The sequence below is a fragment of the Ochlerotatus camptorhynchus genome, unplaced genomic scaffold, assembly GCF_037179485.1.
Source record: "Ochlerotatus camptorhynchus isolate MF236.1 unplaced genomic scaffold, CSIRO-AGI_Acam_v1.1 ptg000244l, whole genome shotgun sequence".
In the NCBI taxonomy this organism is placed as follows: domain Eukaryota; kingdom Metazoa; phylum Arthropoda; class Insecta; order Diptera; family Culicidae; genus Ochlerotatus; species Ochlerotatus camptorhynchus.
Window position 1 is genome coordinate 1844321 of NW_027040734.1, and position 18675 is coordinate 1862995.

Sequence of the window (18675 nt, forward strand, 5' to 3'; positions counted from 1 at the left end):
TTAGATGCAGCGCACGTTTGCACGGGTTTATTGTCGGTGGCACTGCACAGGAAAGCCACGAATGGAACCGCACAAACCGAGCACTCTACTAACTGCGTTCGATGCTAATTCGAAGACGATTTTCTTGTGTTTGCTGGCTTCTCTTGGAAGGGTTGTTCTTGTATGGTGCGAGGGTGTCTGCGGTTGTGTAGGTGTAGTTGCGAGAATTGGTTAAATTTACTTGCATGAAAGACATGAAATGAACTGAGATTTTACCTGACTGAAATGGCGTGTAAAGTTGACTACCGATGAAGTTGCACGGCTTTTCCTGGCAGAGGCGCTTATTTGAATGGGTAGTTGTGCACAGTGCTGAGATTTATCATTGTCATTGACATTATCGCACGATATTGACAAAATTGTTCGTTAAAGATTCACCTGGTAACACTAACAACAAGTGTAATTTCGTATATACTGTGTCACATCATTGTTATCTAAGCAGTTCAGGACGTAGTTGCTTGTTCACATTAATGGCTCCATGTAATTGTGTTGCTCAAGTCATTTAATTTCATTCCAAATTTAGTTAATTAAAAATGTACACCTGTTCGTCACTGACAGCATTGTCATTGACAATTAACATAGTTTGCCTTGACTGTGACTGTTAGCTCAAATGAGGGACCAAAGCAGAATTGTCAATATCACCGTGCATTGTCGAGATTTTGCAGCACTGGTTATTATTCTTAGTACGATTGTCGGTGTTCATTGTGAAAAGCATCATTTCATTGAAGAAAAAACCTGGACTGTGGAGACGCATGGTAGGATGAAAAATGCGTAACATTTACTTTCGACAGGTGACTTGCGTCTCCATGAGAACACATCCATTGATGGGTAAGAGTATTTTCGTGATAACGGTGGGTGGACTGTACCACCAGAGGATTCCTGTATTCAAATATTTTTGAGAAGCATGGCGAGGGTCATAACAACACGACTTTCAAGGAGAGACAGATTTAACCATTTTTGAATTTCTTCTGGTCTTCTGGGTTGAAATCTAAATTATAGAGGACTGCTCATTGATCCCCCGCTTTGATTTTTTTTCTTAATATCTCAGCCAACGATGGAATGCTCCTTAAATTATGCAAAGAACAACAAAATCACACTCCGCACAAAAGTCCACTAAAAATTGCAAAAAATGGGGTTACTCAGAGGATGAATAAATGTATGATTCCAGGAAAATCGATGAACATTTGGCTGATAATCTGTTTTTGAGGAAAATTAACGAAAATTTGATTCATCCACTGAGTAACCCCACGTTTTACAATTTGACTTAATTCTGCTTAAAACTACAGTAGTAACTCTGCTTCAAAATTTAGTTAGATTTTTCTCTTAGTGAAACGGGGTCAAGTGAAAAAGTATATATTCACCCTTTCCTAAATTTTGTGATATGATATCCGTAAAAAAAAAAACGAATCATAAAGGTACAATGAAGTGTATTGTAACCATACAATATGATTTATTGTATTTGAATAAAAATGATATTGTCTACAACGTTAAAATAACCATAGAATTTAATGTTTCCACTATAGAATGTATGGTAAACGGGGAAATTCTCTATAGGGCATGCGGGTTGTTATGTATGTTTACCAAGGCGGTGGAGTCGAAGTCAGAGCCGGACGCATTTTTGAACATGGGGAGACAGAGTTGAAGTCGAATAGCACATTCCGACTTTAAAGTTGATCGTCCCACGCCAACCGAAAATGTATTACAATGAATGTTAGTTCCATTTACTACAAGGGGATGGTCAGTCCGTACAGTGTGCGGACACTGTGGTGAATTTAGAAGCAAGGTTCATTCATTTTTCTGGTGCATAATTTGCATCGTTCTGATGAATGCAACCTTCATTGAAAATTTATGGTGGAAAATTTGCACCATTTTGGTGCATTAAGAGGCAAAGCCTGAAAATTTCACCATAAAGGTGTATGGTGACACAAACTTCACCGACAATTTTTGGTGCACCCTTCTGGAGGAGCATGCTTTATGGAAAATTTCTGGTGAAAAATTTGTATCGCTCTGATAAATGAAATGAACAGAAAATTTGTGATGGAAAACTTGCACTGATCTGGTAAATGAAGGCACAAACTTTATTGAAAATTTCTGGTGGAAAATCTGCACCGTTATGGTGAACGCATGGGCAAGCTTTTCGGAAAATTTTTGGTCTTAAGTTTGCATCCTTCTGCTGAATAGAAAAACAAACTTTGATAATAATTTCTGTTGTAAAATTTGCACCATTCTGATAATTGGAGGGAAGTTGCTTTACTGAAAATTTATCATAAAAAATCTGAAAATAGGGGCAGCTTTATTTGGTGAAAAACCTGCAACATTCTGATGATAGGAGAAGCAAGCTATATTGTAAATGTCTGGTGAAAAATGTAAAAAGGAAACTTGCACCAATCAGAAGATTGGAGAAGCAATTTTTATTGAACATTAACGGTGAAAAATTTGCCTCGCTCTGGTCAATTTAAATGTTCTGCTGTAAAATCTCCTGGGGGCAAGTTTGTATTGAACATTTCTGATGTAAAAATTGCACAGTTCTGTTGAATGGAGGGGCAAGTTTTTTGAACATTTCTGAGCATGAGCATCAGCATGATTGACCGCCCATGGTTGCTACTCTGTTATTGCCAGACCAGCTGTAATTACACAGAGAACCAATAGACGATGCTAGGGACTAGCAATCATCCTCAATGTGTAAAAACTGGTGATCTCAAACTAGGCAATACCAGCGCCGGCCGCGCCCGAACACAGGTCAAGAAAGGAAGGGGTAGGAATGTGTTGACGTGACACTCGCTTTGATGGAAGCCGAGAACACCTCTGCACTTCCACGAGGAATCACTGGAATGTTGGATAAGAGGGTTGGGTTGGGTTTGCAGCAGGGTTCGTTTTGGTAAACGATAAGCTGAATTGATTTCCTAACAATCATATGTAACGCGAAGGAGCTTGGGATTAAACCCACGGTCTTCTGCTCAGTAAGCAAAAACGTTTGCCACTAGGCAGACGAGCTCCTTTATAATCATCGAGTTGCTGTTATTACCATGTAGTCATGTTAACAAATAAAATGATTGACGAATCTTGAATGTGGATGGGCTTGAGATTAGACTCATGATGTTCTGCTCAGTAAGCAAAACCGGTTGTGCTAAGGCCACCGAGCCCCTCATATCACATTTTAACGTTACTCAAGTTTTTATGACTATTCAGACCCGGCACCGACGACAACGAAAAGTTTTACAAAATACACGATAAACAAGCGATCTAACCATACATTTTTAATATGAAAGGATGTGGGACCGCGTTTTTCTGCTCAGTAAGCAAGCCACTGCAACCAACGATCTTTGAAATCCTTAAACTAAAAGCTACGAAAGAGGTCTTTATTAAGATCCATTTTCGATTTTCTCTTTACGCATGGTTCAGGTAATCATAACAAGCTATGACCGACGTGACGATTGTTTAAGACCTAGTTGAACAAGCTATTCAAATGAAATTACGCTCTCGAATTTTACTTGGCATGTAATGAACAACAAAAATACGCGATAATTCATATTTTCAGCGTTTGGTGGTTAATTTTAAATATACTAACGGCAGTGTTCGGAAAATCATTCTCAAATCTCATTCATTGAGCCTCCCTGCGAGAATAAACTCACGTACGAATGCGGCAAACAAAATTCACGCTTGAGATTCTCATGCATATTCACGCACTCACACTCACAACACAGAAAAATCATTCCAGCATTAAACTCATAAACACCACTCAAACGTCAATTGATATCATGCCTATTGATGTTGTGTTAGTTTTCCAACCCCTGATGCACAAACAATAGTAATAGCAATCAATAACGCCAAAATATAAAGCAATGGTTTTTTGAACCTGAAAACTCACCGGTGATTTTTGTGACGTGGAATTTTGCAAGGTAAAACTCATAGCCGCATAAACTCATGCATGAGATTTGAGTTTTTGAGTTTTTCCGAACACTGACTAACGGTACTGCCTACGACTACGACGGCGATTACGACAGCGACTACGGTTGCGCCTACGACAACGACAACAGCGAATTTGTAACTTACTATTTGTCTAGGATAAACACCTTTGCCCGGCACCTCCACTGGTTCTTCATGTCCGCTATCTGTCACTGTTTGCAAAATATCTAATAGCAATTACCTTCCAATACCAATACTTCCTGTATTCGCCAGGAACCGTTCACGGCCACCAGCTACTGCCCGTCCAGTCTTGGGCGTATCCAGCGAGGCATCCTTTAGATTACTTACAATCTCCGACACTCACTGCAAATCTCAGGCACACTTACGCTAGTTACAAAAAAAAAAAACACACCAGTGCAAAGAAACGGATCAAATAAACGTCACTCTCGCAAAAGCACACCCGCCGTCGTTGAACGGCAAAAAAAAGGAATCGGTGGGCAATTTTGTGTTACGGATTTCCAAAATCAACCGGGAATGCACGAATTTCACCACACTCAACTACGAAACACGTTGTGCTATCACGTTTCCTAATTCATACCCGGTACTGAACACTAATCCCACTCTACTACTTACCCGGTCATGATGCAATGCGTATCAATCCGTTACATCCTTCCTAATTTTTAGTTGTTTACTAAGCGTATTCTTTTTTTAGTGATGTTTATTTAGCTATTGTTTCTAACTTTTATTGTACGTTATGTTTCGTATTTAATCTACCATCTTGAGTTTATTATTTGAATTTTACACTACAAAATCATCAAATTTAGTCGGTCGTCTGCAAACCCGCTTCGTACCTGGTTTCAGAGGATCTTCTGTAGAGGTCGTGGTACCGCCTTGGATCACATCTCCGCTCGCATCTTCGGCAACTTCAGTTTCCGAATCTGTAGTGTCGATCTCCGTCAAAGGTGTTACAGCGTCTCTTAACTTCTTCAGATGTGAACTGTTCCGCTTATACGTCTTGCCAGTTCCCATTGACCTTACAGTGATCTCCCCTCCCATGATGTCTGTAACCTCAAATTCTTCAGATCCGAAATTTGGCTGATATGATCCGTTTCTGATGTTCCGCATCAACACCACGTCTCCCTTCTCCAATTTGTGATTTTTCGCCTGCCGCGCTCCGTCAGCCCTTGTTTTGTGTTGTTCCTTCTTTTCCATGTCGTGATCTCTGCATGATTCCCATTTCAAACTCGGTGGTTGATGAATAGATGGTATACGATTCCGTATCTCCCGGCCAAACATCATCTGTCCCGGGGAAACACCAGTCGTTTCTTGTGGAGTCGAATGGTATAACGTCAAGTACTCGTAGAGATCAGCCTTCCAATCTGTTTCCTGAATACAACTAATTTTGATTCGTTTTCCAATATTACGCATCTGCCTCTCCACAGCTCCATTTTGTTCCGGCCAATACGGTGTAGAGAGGTTCAGATGGATCCCGTAACTTATACAGAAATTCCGAAATTCAATCGCCTTGAATTGCGGTCCATTATCTGAAGTAATCGATCGTGGTATGCCGAACGAACTAAACATTCGCAATAGTGCACCGATTACTTTTTGTGTTGTTGCCGGCTTCATTGGTTCTATCTGTACAAACCTTGTTGTGTAGCATACGACAACTAGTAATGACACGTCCCCGGGAAGACCTTCCTTAAAATCGATCGCTAAATCTTGCCAGGGCATTGTCGGAAGTCGACGGATCATTGGATTGTGCTTATCGGGCAGCGCCGTCATCTTACACGGTTTGCAATTCCGGAGAATTGTATCCACCTGTCTATCCATGAAAGGGAACCATACTTTGGCCCTAAGCATCGCTTTCATGGATGTTCCACCTTGATGTCCCAAATGAGCCAAATGAATAACTTTTTCTCTCAACAATTTAGGAATAACGATTCTGTCACCTCGCAGTATCAATTCTCCATAGAGCGTTAAGTCATCTTTAATCGTAGCTGTCTTAAATTCACTCGGTACTTCGTCCCAGATCCCTGTATATATCGCTTCCTTGACTTTTTGTAAATCATCATCACGCAATGTTTCCTTTTCAAGCTCGTCAATAGACAACACAGTAGGTTTTATTTCATCTGCTAGCCAACTGATAACGTCTGAACCTGTACTACAGTCTTTTATCCCTTGAGAAAGACGAGAGAGTGAATCAGCGAGATTTCCATCTCCCGGTTCATATCTAACCGTAAAATCAAAACTTTGCAAGCGCAGAATCCATCTTTCTATCCGAGCTGATGGTTTTGACTTGACCCTGTTGAAAAGATATTCCAGTGGCTTGCAATCTGTTATAAGCGTGAAATGCATCCCATAGAGATACACGTACAGTTTTTCCATGGCCCAGATAATTGCGTAACATTCTTTTTCCGTTTGACAGTATTTCTTCTCGAAGTCAGCTAAGCTTTTCGATATGCAGGATATGGTTCGCGGGACATTGTTTTTAATTTGGATCAAAATAGCGCCCAAGCCATAAGGGCTGGCGTCAGTAACTAGTAAAGTCTCATCTTTTGGATCGAAAAATCCTAGATATTCTACTCTACCCAGTATTCCTTTTAGAGCTTCTAGTTCCCGGGAATGTGTTTCTGTCCAAACGAATTTGCATTCCTTATTCAGCAAAGTTCTCATATTAACAGTCATTGTCGACAGATTTGGGACGAACTTTCCAACAAAATTGATAAGCCCTAAAAGTGATCTTAGTTCAGTAACAGATGAGGGTGCCTGCAGCCCAAGAATAGCTTTGATTTTGTCATCCGTAGGCCGAATGCCTTCGATGGCCACAATGTGTCCTAAGAACGTCACAGATACTACCCCGAAAACTGACTTTTGCATGTTAATCTTCATGTTCATTTTCTTAATCCGATCAAGAACTTCTCGCAAGGACTGATCATGTTCTTCCACAGTTTCCCCATGGATAAGAAGGTCATCCATGTAAACTATCAGACCTTTAATCCCTCGAAATAAATTTTCCATTTCTCGTTGGGAAAGCTCGGGAGCGGACTTTATCCCGAACATCAACCGACAGAAACGGTAAACCCCGCTTCTTGCAACGAATGTAGTGATGTTCCTGCTATCCTTATTGGGCTCGAAGTGGTAATAAGCGGCTTCAAGGTCAATTTTGGATAATTTCGCAACCTATCAACACATATAATAAAAAAAAACTCTAACATAGTTCTCAAACAAATATCAAAGTTTATTTACGTACCTTCTTTATTCTTGACATTGCATCATCGATATTCGGCATTGGATAGTTCTCCCGCTTAACTGCCTTGTTAGCAGCTCGCATATCTACGCACAATCTGATTCTTCCATCGGATTTCCTCACTGGGACGAGTGGTGACACCCATGTTATGGAAGCTTCCGCCCGTTCGATGATTTGTTTCTCCAACAGCTCTTGAATCGTTTGTTCCACGTCCGCTTCCATGGACATGGGAAACCTCCGAGCTGCTTGGACGACTGGTGTTATTGTTTCATCAACTTGGATTGACAAACGAACATCCGGTATCTTAGGAAACGCTTCCCGTCCTTCGTTTGCGTCCTTTGTACGCTCTTCCGCCGAAATCTGGTTCACATGATATCCGATTTTCAATATTCCCAACGCAAATGCAGTTCCCTTGTTCAACAAGCTAACTTGACCTTCCGGAGCGACCAAGATATGGGACCAGATTCCAGTCTCTTCACCAGGAATTTTCACCTCCGTTTCGAATGCTGTACTGAAGAATATGTCCTGATCAGATGCAAACGCCTTGAATTTGATTTCGTCGCTTTCAGGCTTCCTTTTATTCAGGATCTGTGCTCCTTGATTTTTCAACCTCTTGAATGTCTTGCTATCGATAATGTTAGCTGGCGATCCGGAGTCGATGACCATCTTCGTAATCACTCCACCAATATTCAACTCAAGTATCTCATTCAGTTCCTCCGAGGCCTTGACGAAAAAAATACCCTTATCTGTCTCCGTCTCGTCACTGATGATTGCATGAATTCGTTTGGCTCCAGCTGAGTTTCTGTTTCCCGGTTCATTGTGTTTCCTTTTCCGGCAGCAAACTTTAAAATGACCTTTCGTTCGACATCCATAGCATTCCACATTCTTCGCCGGGCATTTGTCTATTTCTTTGGCCAAATGTCCCGGTCTGTTGCAATTATAGCATTTCCTTGAACCTTCCCAAGATCTGGTACTAGATGAGGTCCTCGCAACAACTTTTTGAACCAATGAGCCATCGTCAAACGACGTTGAGGGTTTCTCGTATTCCCTCGTTTGTTTCTGGACTTCTTCTAGCGTTTTTCCCAGATTAACTACTTCAGAAAGTGTCAACTCCTCTGTCAATAGCTTCTTCCTTAAGTCAGCCGACCGGCATCCTTCGATAATTTGATCGACGATCATATCGTCGACATCGATAAAACAGCATCGATTTGCTTGCTCACGTAACCGAAATACATACTCCTCAAAAGGCTCTTGGTTATTCTGCCTCATCGACCGTAGAGAATGACGTTCGAATCGTTTCCTTAATTGCGGGGCGAAATATTCATCAAGAGATAGAATAGCCGATTCGTACTTGAGGACAACTATTTCCTCGTTATCGTCCACAGTTTTATGAACATCCCATTTAGCGACTTTGTCGTAGTATGATTGAAGATCTATACCACCCAAAACTAGCAATAAATTGCATTTTTCTTCATCCTCTTCTATTTTGTTTGCCTGCAAAAACCGATCCAAAGCTCGCTTCCACTTGATCCAATCGTTCCTTGGATCTGTGCCCACCTTGAAAGGTGGCATTGCAGCTGCATCTATAAAAAACAGAGACACATTGTATACCTTAATACGTATGTCGATAACATCCAATGACGCTAAACTGTTTCATTCCTTGAAACATTCTCTGCTTGCATCTGAGCTTGCATCGTGTTCATTATTTTATACCAACTTAACCTCCTGGAATTGTTGGCACAACTTTGTTGTCCAATGTTATTTTTTTCTCTACTCAAAGTAACCGCTTCATTTTACATCCACAAAGCATAATTCCTACACACAAGCAACCGGTTTAATTGCAGCACGAAGCATAAATCCATAACACGAAGTAACATTTCTCAATTTCTCTTGTGCATTATTACCATGCACAAAAACAATCGGTTCACTAATTCTCCCAGAGCCCTATCTTCAGCACGAAGTATAAGTTCTCAACGAAAAGCAAAACTCATCAACACCCATGTACAAAGCAATCTTTTTCACGAAGCAAAACTCCTCAGCACGTAGCATAATCCCCGTTCACGTAGAAAATTCCTCAGCACCAAGCATAATACCCATGCACAAAGCAATCTCTATCACGAAGCATTTTTAGCACGAAGCATAATTTCGCATCACGAAGCAAATTTAACCTCAAATTTAGCAACACGGACCACTTTTCCTGGGAGCATTTTTTCCACAGCGCGGAGGCATTTTGTATTTTCTCTGTTTTCAACGGAGCCTTCTTTTACTTGCATAGCACATTTTTGTACAACCCCAACATCATGAAACAGTATCATAACCACAAACATCGAGTATTTCATATAAAAGTAAGTTCAACACCGCCGCCATGTTTTCTCATCTTCTGTGCATTCTGGCCTAAGCAGCTGCAAATTTTTCCAATAAGCCGCCATATATTTTTTTTTCCAGCGTTCACGTTAGTCTTGAGAAAAAAAAAATCAGATTCACTCTATCTCCCGAATTATTGTTTTTTCACTAAATTGCCAGTACTGTTGGTACGTAAATGTACCTCGAAATGTACGCATGAAACATTTGTTCATATTTTTTTTTTGTTTTCTTGTTCCAAAACTGAAACTTACCAATTTTAATCCTCGCCGCCATTGTAACACGCCGATTCGTACTGTACACTGACCCGCACTCGTATCCACGTCTGTTTGATGGCACTGTCGAACACTGACTGACTCGCCTGTTGCTACTCACTCAACACCAACCAGTATCGCTATCTCGCTATCCCACTCGCTCATAGGTTCACTCATACATCGTGCTATCACGTTTCCTAATTCATACCCGGTACTGAACACTAATCCCACTCTACTACTTACCCGGTCATGATGCAATGCGTATCAATCCGTTACAGTATGGAGCCCAAACCACACTGCAATATTCGAGAATTGATCTCACGTAAGCTATCTATATAAAGTGTTTTGATGGTATATGGGTCTTTAAAATGATAACTAAATCTTTTTATGAATCCCAACATATTATTTGCTTTGTGAATTGTGGTATTCACATGATCTACAAATGTCAACTTCGTGTCAAGAATTACTCCTAAGTCCCTAATTTTATCGCACCTTACAACCAGCTGGTTTCCTAGAGTACATGTAAATTCTAGAGTAGTGTGTTTTCTGGAATATGATATAATATTGCATTTTTTAACATTAATATCCAGCAGATTTAACGCACCAATTGTAGAAAACATCATTTTAATTTTGAAAATGTAGCAAATCATTATTGTAAAAGATTTCCATGTACAGTTTCATATCGTCAGCATATATGAGCACATTTAAGCGATTTAACACAAACTTAACGTCATCCACAAATAAAATAAATAATAAAGGACCTAAATGAGATCGCTGTGGAACTCCCGAGGTAACATTAACTGGCGAGGACATTTTTCCTTCAAAGTGGACCATCTGTATTCTTTCTGTCAAGTATGATCCAATCCATTTTAAAAGTGTACTTGTCATACCTAAACGTTTTAATTTAAAAAGAAGTAAGGGAATGTCTACTCTGTCAAAAGCCTTACTAAAGTCAGTGTATAAGGTTTCAACCGTATTACCTCTATCCATTGCTTCAATAGAAAAGTTTACAAATTCCAACAGATTAGTAGACGTTGACCGACCTTTAAAAAACAACCATGTTGATTATTTGAAATGCGATGCTTAACCTGTTTAAATATTTTCTAGTTAACAATTGCTTCAAACATTTTAGGAATACATGACATAATTGCAATACCTCTATAGTTTTTAATATCTGACCGTTTACCAGATTTAAATATTGGGACTAAAAATGATTTCTTCCAATTTTTTGGAAAATCACCTGTTTTGATAGATAAATTGTAAAGCCAAAACAATGGTTTAACAAAACTTGTTGCTATTTTTTTCAATAAAAATTGAGGTATTTCATCAGGACCAGGTCCTTTACCGGCATCGAGACTTTCAAGAGTCATAAAAATTCCTTTAACAGTGATATTATTAACTGATACGTCATTTTCTCCTTCATGTAGGTAAGAAAAATAGTTCAAATCGAGAGCATTACTGGATTTCTTATATGTGTTTTGGAAAAAAACGAGCAAATAGGTTACAAATATCCTCACTATCAGTGCTATCAAACTCTTCAAACTGCATGCGTGATGGGAATGTACATGACTTCATTTTTTCGTTCGCGAAGTTAAAGAACGTTTTGGGATCAGATTTTATATTGTTCTCTACTCTTGAATTGTAATTCTCATATGCTGACGATATTTCTGCCTCAAGTGCTCCGCAAATTTCAACGTATTATTCTAAATTTTGTGACGTTTTAAACTTTTTATACGCCTTGTGTGCTTTTTGCTTCCTGTTTTTAATATTTCTGATATCTTGTGTATGCCACACAGGATATTTGGTGCTGTTCATTATTCTCTTTAGTCTTTTAGGAACGAATACTTCAATGATATTGAATAAGGTAGTATAAAATATGTCAACAGCCTTGTCCATGTTGTTTTCATCTTTTAAAAGGTTTTGCCAATTTATGTTATTCAGTCAGCTGTTAAATTCAGGAACATTTGCATTTTTAAAATCATAAACTAATTCAAAATCAACAACGCTTGGGCGTGACCGATGCGAGTCTGTGAACATTGAGTATTCAATAGCCGTATGAAATTTTTCATTCTTCCATAATGGAACTGCTGCTTCTACAATACAAAAATCTTCTGTACAATTAGTAAACATAAGATCCAAATAGGAATTGAGCTGGTTACGAACATGGTTAATTTGATGAAGTCCCAAGTGGCTGCTTTTATCAAAGAGGAATTGCAAAGTATCGTTTTCACCTAACCTAACAATAGAGAATGATTATCACTATCCTGTATAAAATTAACAGTATTCTGGTTAAAATCTCCATAAATATGAATTTTGGTTCTTGTATCTTCTCTTTGAATTTTCAGTTCTGCAGCAGTGAAAAGCTTTTCGTAAGCTGGTTTTTTGGAAAAGTGTGGAGGAAAGTAGACAGAAGCGAAAAGATGTTCTTCGCCGTTTATTGAAATTTTAACCCACACATCTTCAAATTCTTTTTGGCTTTCACTAGCAATTTGTTCAGCTTGAAATGTAGCATTCACAGCAATAAGTAAAGCATTCACAATTCTTTAAAACATGTTGAATGTTCGGCATCATTTTCTGTCACCCCGACTGGCGGTACATTGGGACAGGGTTGACATCCTTCACTCAAGTCGTCATTCCGTTAACAATACTGTACTCGCTTGTCAAAATAGTTTTGTGCGCTTTTGATCCAATCGTTACATATTTTGACGTAGGACTACGTCTTTGATTTCTATATGGGGGTACACTTTGTGAAAACCGAAAATGGAACATGTAACATATTAAGAAAGATTTCGAACGTTAATAACTCAGTTGCCCCTGGTCCAATTTCAATAATTTTATCACCAATCGATCAGAAATATGGCTACGCATTGATGCAACATGCTATCGAATGTTGATTTTCAACAAAAAACTATTGAAAAACTGGTAAATGTCCAGCATTGTTCAAAAGCGTCGAATTAACTAACAAATCCACCATGCATATGCTGCTTCCCCAGCACAGTCGTCAGAGAGTAGTAAGTAGACGAAACAAGTCGAAGTGGCATTCGCCTCCGATCCTCGGGCGCGTGCGTATAGGGAGGATGGAATTGCGTAATATTTTGCACACTCATCGCCATACTCAGAACCACACGCTCCCAACGACCACACCACTGTGTGGTGGTGTTCGGTCGTCGAAATTAGTAGAAGCAGTAGCAGTGCTTTTGGCGTGTGGCGTTGAAAATTATTCTCCAGTAACAACGAAAAGCTGCCTGCAAGCAGCGAGCTGCAGAGCCCGCATAAGCAACTATCAAATGAGGAAGAAGCTGCACCGCTATGCTATGGATCGGAATCAGTAGCTCTTCGTGAGTCGCTCCGGGTCGGTCATCTATGCCATGCGTTTCATCCTCGCTCCAAACGACATACAGCTCGACAGCCTCATCCGTGTTGAACACTCAGCTCAGAATTACTCAACCATCACTACAAAACGGTCCTTTTCAGGGCCACCAAAATTTGTTAAGAGTATTATTTAGACATTGATCAAGGTCATCAGTTCCCGCAAGCAGCTAGCTATCAAGGCGCAACCTGTCTACAGAAGGTGTGGAATTGTAGGCCTGAATATATTGGTGCAATTAACCACTTCATTCGAGCACTTAAAATGACGCTTACTACCACTCAAACTTTGAAAAAAAAAACATTATTTTGAGATTTATTCTTCTAGAACCTCGAGAAAAGTAGCCAAAATTTGTGCGTTTCATAAAAAAAATGAAATTAGTTTGTCCAGTTTTGGGAAATCGCTGGTAGAAAGTCATGCCAAAACTGCTTGACAAAGTGGTCAATTAGTTTTTCCTCGGCTTTCCTTCCGCACGATTCGTTTCTTTCGTTTAATCAATCACCCTTGTTGTGACGTCGAAAAGATTGTTTCAATCGGCGCTTACATATGAAATTTAATGTGGATTATAGAATTTTTTGTATGTTACCAAAATTTATGAATGGTTTGCCACTAAATGTTGAGATAATTTATTGATTATTGAATTATCACATTGTATACCATGAAAAAGCAGCCTGTTTGTGAGTTTTTGCTTGTTTTCAAGTAAGGAGTTATCATAAAAAAACAAATCGCCAGCTGGTATTTCCCGGCGACTATTCAAATAAATAAAATCAAACAAAATCATCATGCAGAACTAGCTAGGATTTGTTTTACTTCATATGTCACAAAATTACCTTCGAGTGTTAAGACATAGTCTCCCGCAAAGTTTACATTTTTCCCTCTACCAACACATACATCAGGGCTAGATAGATCACCACAGGATCTATGGAATCCACGCAATTAAAAAAATAAACAAAATGCACAGCATTACGAAAAGAGGTCAGGTTTCGAGATAGATTTTAATTCTAAACAAGCCAAACGATTGGAAATTTATCTACCAATCTGCTAAATAGGTCACTATTGAAAAATACCAAATGTCCAACTGTTGCAATGGTGATCAAAATTATCACCGACTGTCTGAAAACAGCGCATTCCCTAACACAGACTTAAAAATCGAGTTCGATGCGGTCCCCCTGAACGGTGCTCATTCAATCACCGTAAGTGGTGGTGTCCAGTCCAGCAGCAGCAGTAGTAGCAACAGCAGCAGCAGCAGGAGTGCTTTCAACAACAACAACAACGAAAGGCTGCCTGCAAGCAGCGAGCTGCAGAGCTCATATGAGCAACCATAGAGAAGGAGGAAATCCCACCGCTAGGCTAGGATCGGAATCAGTAGCTCGTCGTGCTCAGCTCAGCATTACTCAACCATCACTACAAAACGGTCCGTTTCAGGACCACCATAAATTTGTTAAGAGTATTATTTGGACATTTGTCAAGGTCATCAGTTCCCGCAAGCAGCTAGCTATCAAGGCTCAACCTGGTATCTATATAAGGTGTGGAATTGTAGGCCCGAATGTATTGGTGAGATCAATCATCGTCCGAATATTTTCCAGAACACGCTGGTATGTATGTATATTTAGTCCCCAGAAAGCCAATAAAATAAAATTTGTGAGAAAATTAGCTCTCTCGAAGTCCCTCCTTTTTTACATATTCTGCACAAACGATACTTTCCGCTCCGCCCCATTCATGAAATTCGGAAGGAAATTCTGTGAGGGGTTAATTGAATACTCTTTAATACTAAAATGCACAAAACTTAAAAATTCATAAATAACAAAAAAAAAAAAAATCAAAATACACCTTTTAAAGTCGGATAGATGAATCGAAAATATTCAAGTTGACAGTCCCTTGGATTCTCTTCATCAACTTTCTCTTTGAAATAAATACTATAAATTTGATACGCTTACAAATAAAAAACGGAAAGAGTTAAGATAATTGATGATTGATCAATTAAAAGAACTAAATGTTCACATTTGTTCCGTGCACTAGCGGTCCTACGTCAAGCTTCCGTTCGTGCCCCTAGGCACAGACCCTTCTACTTTTTTAAACGTTCTTAATGATCCTATTAGCCTTGGCATTTAGGTCAAATTTGAAAAAAAATAGAGCTGCAATTTTCGCTGAAAACGACCAAGTTTAACGTACTTGCAACGGTAATAGTAAAGTGTAACTACAACAGCATATAGGGCTTACAAAACCTTTAAATAGTAAAAAAAATAAACTGAAACGATGCCTTCAAAATATACAAAAATTTACTGCAAAAAATTTCAGAAAGGTAACTGAAGAATATATTTTCTTTGGTTTATATTTTTAACCTGTAAAGAAGAGCATGACGCAAACCATTATTACAACATTTTTCTATCAAAATATTATTCGGACTATAACTTTATGTAACTTACAAGAAATTTTAGAAACTTCAAAGCTGTTTTCAATGTTGTTCTGGATTTTCAGAGCCAATTCTACACAATCAAACATTTCGCTGCCGGTCTTTTCGGACGATCCAAGTTGTCCGATTCCAGGGTTCAGAAATTGAAAGACAGCGACCGAGTTGCTGGACAAACACAATCGCAGTTATGCCCATGTTGGTAGTATTACTTACTTAAGGGTCCTGTGCACCACCAGTGGTGCAAAGGGCCAACGTGAAAGACTTCCATCCTGGGCGACTGCTCGCTTTTGCCTTGACCTGGGCCCAAGTCAGATTCCTATCGACTTGCTTAATTTCCTTATTGAGGCTCCGCCGCCATGAGCCCCTGGGTCTGCCTCTGCGGCGATGTCCTGCCGGATTCCAATCCAGCGCTTGCTTGCAGATTTCGTTTCCGCCCCGTCGAAGTGTGTGGCCGACCCACCTCGACTTTCGCTCTCGAATTTCTGTTGCTATCGGCTTCTGATGACATCGACGATGAAGCTCGGCATTCGAGATCCAGTTGTGAGGCCACCAGGCACGAATTATATACCGCAGGCATCGGTTGATGAAGACCTGTAGCTTTTGAGTGTTCTCCGCTGATACACACCACGTCTCGCTGGCGTATAACAACACAGATTTCACGTTCGAGTTGAAAATTCGGATTTTGGTGCGTTGACATATCTGGTTGGATCTCCATACGTTTCGTAAACTCGCAAAGGCAGCCCTAGCCTACTTGATTCGTGCACCTATGTCGCGCTTGGTCCCGCCGTCCGACGCTATTTGGCTGCCAAGATATTGGAAACTTTCGACCTTCTCCACTGCTTGCCCCGCTACCGTAAAGTTGGAAGGGTTGCCTGTGTTGATATCCAACGATTTGGTCTTGTTGACGTTGATGGTGAGACCTGCCGCAGAGGAGCGTTCGGCTAGGTCATTGAGCTTACTCTGCATATCAGAGCGCCGTTGTGCTAGTAGAGCAACATCATCAGCCACATCGAAGTCGTTGAGATGCTCCATGGTGATAGGCTGCCAAAGCAGCCCACGGTTCGGCACACGGTCAATTGCACCTACCATGATCTCGTCGATTACGATGAGAAACAGTAGCGGTGATAGTATACATCCTTGCCTCACACCAGCGACTACCCGGATAGGGTCGGACAAGGCTCCGTTATGCAGAACTCTGCACGTGAAAGCCTCATACTGCGCTTCGATGAGGTTGACGATTTTATCCGGGACTCCCTTGAGTCTCAGGGCGCCCCATAGATTCTCGTGATTGAGACGGTCGGAAGGTTTTTCGTAGTCAATGAATACCAAATAAAGGGACTCTTGGAATTCATTGACCTGCTCCAGGATGATGCGGAGCGTCACAAGATCTTCCGGCACGGAATCCTGCCTACTGCCGTCGGAGAGTCGCGTCAGTCTTCTCCTGTATCCGATTCAGGATAACTTTGCACAGAACTTTGAGAACAATACACAGTAACATGATGCCTCGCCAATTGTCGCACACAGTCAGATCCCCCTTCTTTGGGACCTTCACTAAGATGCCCTGTATCCAGTCGGCTGGAAAAGTCGCGGTGTCCCAGATATTACAGAATGGTTGATGCAACATTTGTGCGGATAGCATGGGGTCAGCTTTAAGCATCTCTGCTGATATGTGATCGACCCCTGGAGCCTTGGTAGTATGGAAGCGTGGAAAAAATTTAAAACCAGGAACTTTGTTTGTTCACTGCTATGCGCACTGTTTGAACCTTGTACTTGTCGACGCAGTGTAGCCGGCACAAAGTTGGCTAGCCTAAATCGGTCTACTAGAGTGTTCCGTGGATTGGTTTTTAAACAAATGGCTTAAGCGCCACCTCCATAGAGGACCACTTGTCGTTTCGGATGCCCGGCAAACTCAAAACCCCAGGGCGAGTTCAGTCTAATGCAAAAGATTGGAACGCGCTAGTAGACGTTAAGTACTTGGGATTCAAAGAAAACACTAAATCCAACCGAATGAAAACTAACCACAAACCGTCTTTCTACCGGAGCGAATGCACTGGACGACCTGTTCTCATCACAGGTCAAGCTCTTCCCCAAACACAAAATCTACACGCTTCAGGACAGAAATGGTGGACTGAGATTCCCAAGCAGTCCGACTTGGAGTAAAACCAAACAACGAAAACTACAACAACGAACGAAACGTGAGAAACTTCTTTAGACCAGTGCACTCATTGAACGGGAAATTCTAACCTAACAATCAACACAATTATTTAGCAGAATAGAAAAACATTTATTTAGGAAAAAACTAATAGAACGAAAATTTTATTATCTAAACATTTTTATCCGGGAACCCTCATTCTTCTCTTACTCTCTCTCTAATTCCCTACCTAACTGTGCGGATTTCTAAATGGCTATTTATAACTGGCGCTTCATCCAGATTTAATGCATGCATGCGGACATTGTACGGTTCTACTCACGCTTCTGCTTTACAGACTGCTCCTCACCATCGTCTGTCGCCCCTGCGACGCTCGCTGCACGGAATACAAAAGATTCACCAAATTGGGTGCGAGTCTTGATTCGTTAATTCACCAACTGCTTTTCGTGGTGATATCCCGGTGGGTGGGAAAAATGCTCACCTGGAGCGCGATATTGACGGCGCAGCTCCCTTCTAACTCCGGCCGAAGTTAGGTCCTTTAATACCGACGCGTGGGGTCAGGGTAGTGGTAATAACGGGGGGCGCGGTATGCCGAGCGGGAGGTGGTGGGACGAAACTAGAGACAAAAAGCCGTCAAACAGCTGTACAACTGGATGACCGCATTGTTGCTAAACCGCATAGTAAATCATTTACCTTTTTGTTGAAACTTAAATCGCGCACAGTACCGCACTAGCCTACTAAACTTATTCAGTAGTAACTACACCTAATCAAAAGGAATTAACGAACAATTAATTACACTGAACTTAAAGACACTTCTCACATTTAAATATACCTCTACAAACACACCGCGAAACTATACCAAAAAAACTTCACAGTCCTGCCTCTTCCACGGGTTGGATTAAAGTGGACGAGAAAGATCTTGGGATTCCTCAGAAAGGC

At 40.6% G+C, this 18675-nt stretch overlaps 1 protein-coding gene across 1 annotated transcript; it reads right to left on the reverse strand.

The window, feature by feature from the left end:
- Window positions 1-7183: 7183 nt before the first annotated feature.
- LOC135704595 (uncharacterized) lies at window positions 7184-8371 on the reverse strand. The gene has a single exon (XM_065226052.1). It carries the CDS (start codon window positions 8369-8371, stop codon window positions 7184-7186), a length of 1188 nt encoding a protein of 395 aa, XP_065082124.1.
- Window positions 8372-18675: the final 10304 nt, after the last annotated feature.